Source organism: Calypte anna, chromosome 17, assembly GCF_003957555.1.
Source record: "Calypte anna isolate BGI_N300 chromosome 17, bCalAnn1_v1.p, whole genome shotgun sequence".
Classification (NCBI taxonomy): domain Eukaryota; kingdom Metazoa; phylum Chordata; class Aves; order Apodiformes; family Trochilidae; genus Calypte; species Calypte anna.
The window spans coordinates 1,571,485-1,580,102 of NC_044262.1; the positions used below are offsets into that span (position 1 = coordinate 1,571,485).

The 8,618-nt window shown below is 60.8% G+C and overlaps 1 protein-coding gene across 1 annotated transcript; it reads left to right on the forward strand.

The window, feature by feature from the left end:
* The first annotated feature begins 5,617 nt into the window (after positions 1 to 5,617).
* Positions 5,618 to 8,096, forward strand: RNF208 (ring finger protein 208). The gene has a single exon (XM_030461309.1). It carries the CDS (start codon positions 6,251 to 6,253, stop codon positions 7,046 to 7,048), a length of 798 nt encoding a protein of 265 aa, XP_030317169.1. The 5' UTR covers positions 5,618 to 6,250; the 3' UTR covers positions 7,049 to 8,096.
* Positions 8,097 to 8,618: the final 522 nt, after the last annotated feature.

The following is an 8,618-nucleotide window of genomic DNA, read 5'->3' on the forward strand; positions in this document are numbered from 1 at the left end:
ACCAAATGTCACTGCAGTCACAAGGTGTCTGCTTCAGCCCCAGCATCACCAGCACCAGGATGCTGCACCAGCCCAGCTGGGAGAAGGAGGGCTGGGAAGAGCCTGTCCTCAGCCCTGGTGCATGCTCTGGTTTCTGCTGAGCCTCAAATCCCTCGGGCTCAGTTAAACCCAGCATTGGCTGGGCTGGATGGGAAGGGAAAAGTTTTTTTTTGCAGAGCTGCCATCTCTATTTCTGGGCCATCCCTGTCCTGTTTTGCCCAGACTCAAGATATATATATATATTTTTTAAGGATGTGGGTTTTCCTTCCACCCTCTCATCCCTGAAATTCAACTCTGGGTGTCCCTGGGACTATGCACAGGTGAGGTGGGGGAGATGCACAACTCCAGGTTTGATCTAGGGAAGAAGGTCTGGGACACCTGGAGCTGCTGGTTCACTTGTGTTGAGTGGAAAGCAGGCACGTGTGGAGCCACAGAATAGGCTCAGCATCAAGCAAGGAGAAAACCATCCTGTTAGAGCTGCAGAGGTCCTTCTCTGCAGGCATTATAAATCCAGAAGTGCCACAAAATCCAGCAGGACAACCAAGATTATGATGGCTGGAGTAAATTATGAGGAAGAAATTTAGGGTCAAATTATCTTCTAGCATCACTGTTCAGCTCAGCAGAGCTGTGGCAGAGACTGCCCAGTGGTGTTACAGCTTTCAGTGCATCTGAGAAGCAAAGGTTAGAAATGATCCTTTTGGGACGCTGGGAAGGAATGAGTTCTGCAGAGGAGCTGTGGTTGCACACAGGGTCCCAAGGAACCACAACCACTTGGTTGGAGAAGGAAACTTTCATTTATCTGGATGGCATGAAGTGCACCCACTGGTGTAGCTGCTCCTGGGTGTCAGCCTGGATAGAGGTTGCTGCAGGAGATGGGGAATGAAGGGTACAGCTGACCTGAGGAGCTCCCTCCAAACCCAGGAACATGCTTGGCCTACTGGAAAGGTCTCAGAAAATGGTAAAACAAATCAGTGCTGTTTTTAAAACTCAGACCCGCGTGTCACAGCACATCAGCAGAGCTCAGGAGATGTGCTGAGAGCACCCACGTGCAGCACCACGATGTGCAGTTAGGTGAATAAATGCACATAATATAATGCATAAATAATATTGCACATAATGCACTAGATTTTTGTGAAAGGGAATGCAGCGTGGATGTACATATGACAAAGGCAGGTGGTAAACCCAGGAATAAGAGTATGGCCAAAGGCAAAGGTTAAAGTTGTCCACAGGGGTTGGGATTTGGTCAGAAAATCACTGGAGTGGCCACCCAGGCCCAACTGAAAATGAAGGATTTTGAAGAATGAGATTATCTTCAGTTTGGGTTGAAATGCAGAGATCTTGGAGCACCAGCTCAGCAGAGAAAAGGGGAAATTCTGCATCTCACAAAGCAAACCTGGGAGAGCCTTACAAGACTCATTGAGCACTCACACGTTGGAACAAAAACTTGGGACCAAAGGCTCCCTTGCAGAAGACTCAACCCATGTCACTTGCTCCCAAGGACCCCATCAAGCCTTCCACAAGCCCTAGGAGAAAAAAGAGGTGCCAGGTTTTAGTTTGGGCTGCAAACTGCTTCACAAGTGCCTGAGTAGGTGGAGGGGAGACTTTGAAGTTCTGCCGTGCCAGGGTGCAAAGGACCCAGTACCATGTCCACTGAGCACATAAGCAGAGACAAGCAGAGCTATTGGAGCAACACGAGGATCCTCAGCATCTTGGCACAAACATGCTCTTATTCAGCAGAAAAGCTGCCTGATATAATTTATGATTATTTTTAAATAGAGCTGTTGCTTAACTCACCAAAGAGCAGCGTAGTAACACCGTGTAGCTGGGTCAGCACGGGATGCCATCTGAATTAATAACAGAAAATGGCTCGTGCTCACTCACTTCCTGCAATTTCCTTTGCTCTGTGAGTTCAACCATAATAGTTCTTGCCATCTGCATCCAGAAGTGTTTGCAGGAAAGTAAGCAAAAAGTGCCACAGACAGGGAGGGGCAGGGAGGAATTAAGGGAATCCCTGTTCAGTGGTGTCAGGGTGCCAGAGAGCAGCAACTTTGCGTGGGTTTGGGCAGATGAGATCAGAGAGGAACACCTGGAGGGACTAAAGGCAACGTCATTACAAAACCCTTATTTCACAATAGAAGATTAAAAAAACAACTGCTACCATTGCCAATGGGGGAGTGTGGATTTCCTGCTGATGGGTTAAGCATCATGGGCCCAGGGTTGGTCCAGCTTAAGGATGGAGCATGGCTGAGGCCTTGGGGTGCCAGTCCATCCCTCTGGACCTGGTGGCCTTGGTGACCTCCTCCTGGACAAGCATCTGGGTGACATTTTTATCATCATTGCCTGGAGCATGGATGGTCAGATAACCTGTGGGATGTGTAAGGCCTGATGGAGCTGCACTGTCCTCCAGGCTGACAGAGGATGGTTTGGTTGGAAGGGATCCTAAAGCTCATCCAGGGACACCTCCCACCAGCCCAGGGTGCTCCAAGCCCCATCCAACCTTTAACACTGCCAGGGATGGGGCAGCCACAGCTTCTGGGGCTCACACCCTGGCGCTCAGCACCCTCACCCCAAAGAATTTCTTCCTCAGATCTCCTCTCAATCTCCCCTTATCCAGTTTAAAACCATTCCCCTCATCCCATCCCTCCAGGCCCTTGTCCCAAGTTCCTCTCCAGCTTTCCTGGAGCCCCTTCAGGCACTGGAAGGTGCTCTAAGGTCTCTTCTCCCTTCTCTTCTCCAGGCTGAACACCCCCAGCTCTCTCCAGCCCTTGGGTCATCTCTGTGTCCTCCTCTGAACTCACTCCAGCAGCTTTGTGTCCTTGTGCTGGGAGCCCCAGACCTGTGCCCAGCACTGCAGGGCCCCCAGCAGGGGGGGGATCAGCCCCTTTGCTCTGCTCCCGCAGGGGTGGCCTAGGGGCAGGCCTGGCAGTGGGGCAGAGTCCCTAAGGGACACTGTGGGGTGCGTGGCTCTGATTCGGCAACAGGAAAAAGAGGTGCTGGAGCTGGGGGATCTTATTGCTGGAGGGGCCCCCTCCTCGCTGCCCCTCTCTCCCCCGAAGCAGCATCTCCCGTTCCCGGCCCGCGGAGCCGTTTCCAGAGGCTGATGCTGAGTCACTGCGGGCCCCTCGGAGCACCGGGGACCCGCCGGGGGATGGAGCAGAGGGGTTGCGGGGCAGGGAGGGCTGTGCGGGATTGGAAGGGGATGGGGGGGCTTGAGCGGCGAGGGGGGGAAGGAAGGGGGTGCGGGAAGGGGGCCGGAGGGGGCTGTGTGCCTGGGGGTGGCATGCGGAATGGGGGGGATGCAGAGCTGGGGGGGGGGGGGTTGTGCGGGGCCGGCGGGCCCCGTCGCTGCTGAGCGAGAGAAATGTGATCCGGCTGCACCACTGCGGCGGCACTGCGGGGCCGGGCGGCAGCGGGGCGGGAGCGCGCAGGCAGCGCCCGCGCCCGCTGAGCCCCGCGGGACGGCGGGACCCATCCTGCCCGCTGCCAGCCTGCACCTGCCCGAGGGGGGAGAAAAGGGGGTGCCCGAGCTGCAGACCCCCCACACCCGGCCAACCCGCCGAGTGTTGCATCAGCCCCGCGCGGAGCGGGGGCTCGGCGGCCGGAGGAGGCGGGGGGGGGCCGGGGGAGGGGGCGGGCGGAAGGTGCCTCCCCGGCCGCGCTACCTGCCGCCTCCCCCCGCCCGCCGCTCCCCGCCGGAGGAGCATCCGGAGCCCGAGGAACCGGAGGAGCCCGGCGCCGGCAGCCCCTGCCTTTGTGCCCGCTGGGGAAGCTGCCGGAGGAGGCGGAGAGACCGTGGGAAGCCAGACCGAGAGCCACGGCCCAGCCGGGAGCGGCGGAGGGGACTCGACAGCATCCTCGGGGACTCGCTGGCATCCTCGGGGACCCGCCGGCATCCTCGGGGACCCGCCACTTGGCACCGGTAGCGCCTGCATCCCTCTGCCTTTCAGATAACCTTTAGCCGCCTGGGCCTTCAGACGTTCGCCGGGGACCGAGCGGGGGTCTGGAGGCTAAACTGGGGACACGGCTGCACCAGGACCCCCCGCCTGAGGCACGGAGGGACGATGCAGGTAAGGACCGGCAGCGACCGCCCTTCTGCTCGGGCTGCCCGGGGGGCATCACCCGTGGGGGGCATCACTCGGGGGGCATCACCCTGCGGGCGCGCAGGCGGGGGGCCATCTGCGTGTGTGTGTGTGTGCACGTGTGTGCGTGTGCACGTGTGTGCGTGTGCACATGTGTGTGTGTGTGCACATGTGTGTGCACCGCTGGGTGTCAGCGCGGCGTGGGGCTGCGGTAGGAGGTCAGTGGTGGGGGGATGTGATGTGGGGGACTGGGGGTGCTGGGCAGGGCTGCGGGGGGCTGATCCAGGGCTGTGCGTGAGGGTTGCGGTGGTGCGAGCAGGGACCCGCGGTGGCCGTGGCCACTGCAGGGGTGGCAGTGAGCGTCGCGCTGCAGGTGCCTGTGCCAGGCCTGCGGGCAGAGCCCCGGGGCTGCTGCTCTGCGCGGTTTGGGGGGGAGGGAGGGATATAGGCTGCTTGTGGGGTGCAGGATGTGGGGTGCACAAAAGGGCCGTGATGGGGGATGGGTGAAGCGAGGCCTCCTTCCCCAGGACAGGCATGTCAGGGTGCTTGCCCAGTGGTGCCAAAGCATGAACCCCAGGGACACCCCCACTGGGGTCGGGCAGGGATCCAGCTCCCCACAGCTCTCGGGCATCCAGGGGTGAAACATGCCCACCACCACCACCACCACCCCCCGGCCTCTTGCCATCCCCAGGGGTGGCTGCTGTGAGCAGATGGCCTCCCCAGGCTCCCTCCGCCAGGCCTGGCAGGGCTCGGCAGGAGCAGGCATCCCTCTAACAGGATTTGCAGCGTGATGGAGGCGAGCGCCTTCGTCCTTCTCAGAGGAGAGGCAGGAGGAGAGACAGGAGGAGAGACAGGAGGAGAGACAGGCTGTCGCCGGGGCTGCTGAGGGGGAAAAATGGCCACGGGATGGCTGCCCACCCCCCCCATCTCCTGCTCCCAAACGTGGCCTGTCCTCTCTAGCAACCCCGGGAGAAGGGCAGAGGAGATGGGATTGGGAAGAGGCAGCTGGAGGGAGGGATAATAGCAGGGACGGATCAGGAGCAAGAGATGGAGGTAAAAATAGATCCACTGAGCAGAGGAGGGGCTAAACGTGAGAGAAAACCCTTTGCAGTGGCAGGTCGGTGGGGTAGCCCCCCGGAGGGGCCCTGCATCCAAGTGGGGCACAGGGGAATGTGCCCTCCTGGTCCTCAAGACATAAGGGGGACCTGGGACCCCATGCTCAGAGCTGCCAAGGAGATGCCCAAGGGGCAATGCCTGCCTGCTCCCACTCCTGCTTCCACTGGCCCAGCATGCGGGCAGATGGACAGGACCTGCAGGGCCCCCCTGCCAAATTGCTGGGATGCAGGCAGGTGTGCTTCCCAAGGGAGTGCTGGCAGCCAAAAGATCCCTGAAGAACCTTGGATCCAACCCCCTCTCGCTTTTCATTTCCAGCAAGCACAAAGCTGAGCTGGGGACAGAGGTGCCAGGGACAGAGGGGACAAGGTGCGTGGCAGCCCCAGCAGCAGCCAAGGTGAACTGCCCTCCGGCACAGGATGCTTCCTGAGCTCCTGCCCCACGGGAGCTGCTGGTGACGGCGAGTGGGAGAGCCGGGAAGTCAGAGCAAAGGAATTTGCAAACACATTCTTCAGCGCCACGAGGATCCCACGGCGCATAAACAGGAATAAAGGCCGGCAGAGGCGGGGGCCCGGGTGAGGCTGGGGCTGCTCCCAGTTCCTGTGAGACCTCCATGGACTCACCTGCTCCGAAGAGCATCAGGCACCACGATCCCAATTTTACCCTTCCCAACCGCAGCTGATCCGGTGCAGGAAGCGCCGGTGAAGGCGAAGTGGGGGCTGCTCAGTGACTGCCAATGTCACGTTAACATCCCGGCGAGGTGCCGCAGGGAGCCAACCCTTTGATCGCCTGCCCGAGAGCATCCTCCGAGGCAAGCAGGATGCTGCTCTGAGCCCTGCCTTCCCCTGCCCGCCCTCCCCTTGCACCCAGCTCCCCCGGGGCTGGCTGGAGACGAGGGGCGTGGGGCCCGCTGGGTCTCCCCAGGATGCTCTCCCGCGCCAGTGGCTGCTCCCCGTGCTCCTGCTCTGCGGCCAGACCCAGACTGAAAGCTCAGCAGGCTGCCGGCATGTTTTAGCCTGATGCAGGCATCCCTCAGAGACCCCAGAGCAGTGGACAGTAATGTGAAAACCATACTCATGTCGTGTCTGAAAGGGCAACAGGTCATCATCAAAATGGAGGCGATGAAAATCATCCACCCAGAGAAGTTTTCGGAGCTGCAGGCCTCACAGCCGCGCTACGCGCCCGCTCCCCGCCGCGAGCCGCCCTTGGTGGCCAAGCGCGCGTGGCCCTCCGAGTCCGAGATCATCGTCAACCAGGCCTGCGGGGACATCCCCGCCCTGGATGCCACCCCCGGGCCTTTGCCGCTGCCCCGGACTCCGCCTCTGCCACGGCGAGAGCGTGGGTACCAGGCCCAGCGGAAGGGCAGCTCGGAGGTTTGCTACCACCGGCAGCCGCCGTCGGACGAGGTGATCGTCAACCAGTACGTGCTGCACCCCTCGACGCCCTGCGAGCCTCTGGAGTGCCCCACCTGCGGCCACATGTACAACTTCACCAACAAGCGGCCCCGCATCCTCTCCTGCCTGCACTCGGTGTGTGAGGAGTGCCTGCAGATCCTCTACGAGTCCTGCCCCAAGTACAAGTTCATCTCCTGCCCCACCTGCAAGCGGGAGACCGTCCTCTTCACCGACTACGGGCTGGCAGCTCTGGCTGTCAACACCAGTATCCTCAACAGACTGCCAGCCGAGGCCCTGGCCACCAACCCCGTCCAGTGGAGCAGTGACACCGACCGCAGCTGCTACCAGACCTTCCGCCAGTACTGCGGGGCTGCCTGCACCTGCCACATCCGGAACCCGCTGTCTTCCTGCACCATCATGTGAGACCCCTGCCCGCACCCCCCGGCAGCGGGGCAGCTGGGAGAGGACAGTGAAGTGCCACGGCCCACCCTGAGTCCCTTCTGTGACAGTGGCACAGCCTTAGGATACTCTGATGCTCACCACGGCTGAGGATGTGGGACCAACCTCCTTGCTGGCACTGGCGAGGGGCGGCGGGGACACTGGGACCTGGTGGCAGCCCTCTACCACCCTAATGCTGCCAGGGGAGAAGGACCCTGGGATGGGGAGCATATCTACCAGTGGTTCCAGCTCCCCCCAGGTCCTGCTGCAGGTGCCCTTGCTGTGTACTGAGCGTCTCACCAGGCTCCTTCCCCAGACATCTGCTCCTTCTCTCCTCACGGCTCCCGAGAGTGGACACCGGGTCCCAAGCAGAGAGATGCTCCCCATCACCCCACGGCCACCACCCGTGGCACGAGGAGCCCTGAAGGTCACGCTGGAACCCCCGCCTGGCACAGGAGGCAAGGACAGGTCCCCGGCTGCCCACCCCCACCCACCCCCCTCTGTAAGTTATTTGCCAAAGCTTTCATCTCAGTGGCCAAGCCGCCATGCTCCTGAATCGTAGCCACGCCGAGCCACCGCACCAGCCCCTCGGTTGCGAGCAGACACGCGGCCCGGTTCCTCCGCAGGCCCTCGAGGAAAGCTCCACTTTGTCCTCGTTTTGGAGGATTCTTGTTTTTTTCCCCCATCCATCCCCAGCCACCCCGTCCCAGGCTGCTACTCATTCACAGAGGCATTGAGCTGTGCCCGTTCTCTGCTGCTCTGCCTGAGGCCCTGCACTGATGCCCTGTGGGATGGCTCAGGGGGGGGGGCAGCGTGGGGTCCAGTACCCCCAAATTACCATCAATACCAGTGAGGGAATGTAGCTGGGCAGGGGGGCAGAGGTCTGACTCCTACCCATAGCCCCTTCCCAAGAGTAACACCTCTGAGCCCTGTGTGGAGGGGCTGGCAGGGCAGCAGCCCCCTGGGCACAGTCTTGCTATCTCCAGGACACCTGGAGGGGTAAGTTTGCTGCCAAAAAAAAAAAGCAAAAAAATTAAGAAAAAGCCATAATATGCAGGTGCTCCCACAGGGCTGAGCACCACAAACCAGGCACATGATGCCTGGTCCCAGGGCAGCAGGGCTGGGTGAGCTTGGGGAGCCCTGAATGCTGCAGGAAAGAGCATCGCTGCCTCTGCCCGAAGCCCGGCATCCATCCAGGGAGAGGGGCTGCAACCCCCCCCCCCCACAGCCCACCCCAAGGGAGCAGCCCCAGTACCACCCTGCTGCCTGCAGAGAACGGGGGCTGGTCCCGTTTCTGTGTTGCTCTGCAATGCCTCCCACTGCTGGTTGTGACAATGATCATGTTTTATACCCGGCCTTGTTCTGACCCCCATCAGTCACCCCAATAAAGGTTATATTGGAACCAAGGGTGAGCCGGCGTCTCGGGGGCCGTAGGGCTGCAGGCAGGAGTGGGGCTGCATGCCAGGGGGGTGCTGAGCAGGCTGGGGGGCAAGCTGGGGGGCAGGTACCCCGAGGAAGGGCTTTCCCCTGGGCTGACAGCTCCTCCTCCTGCCTG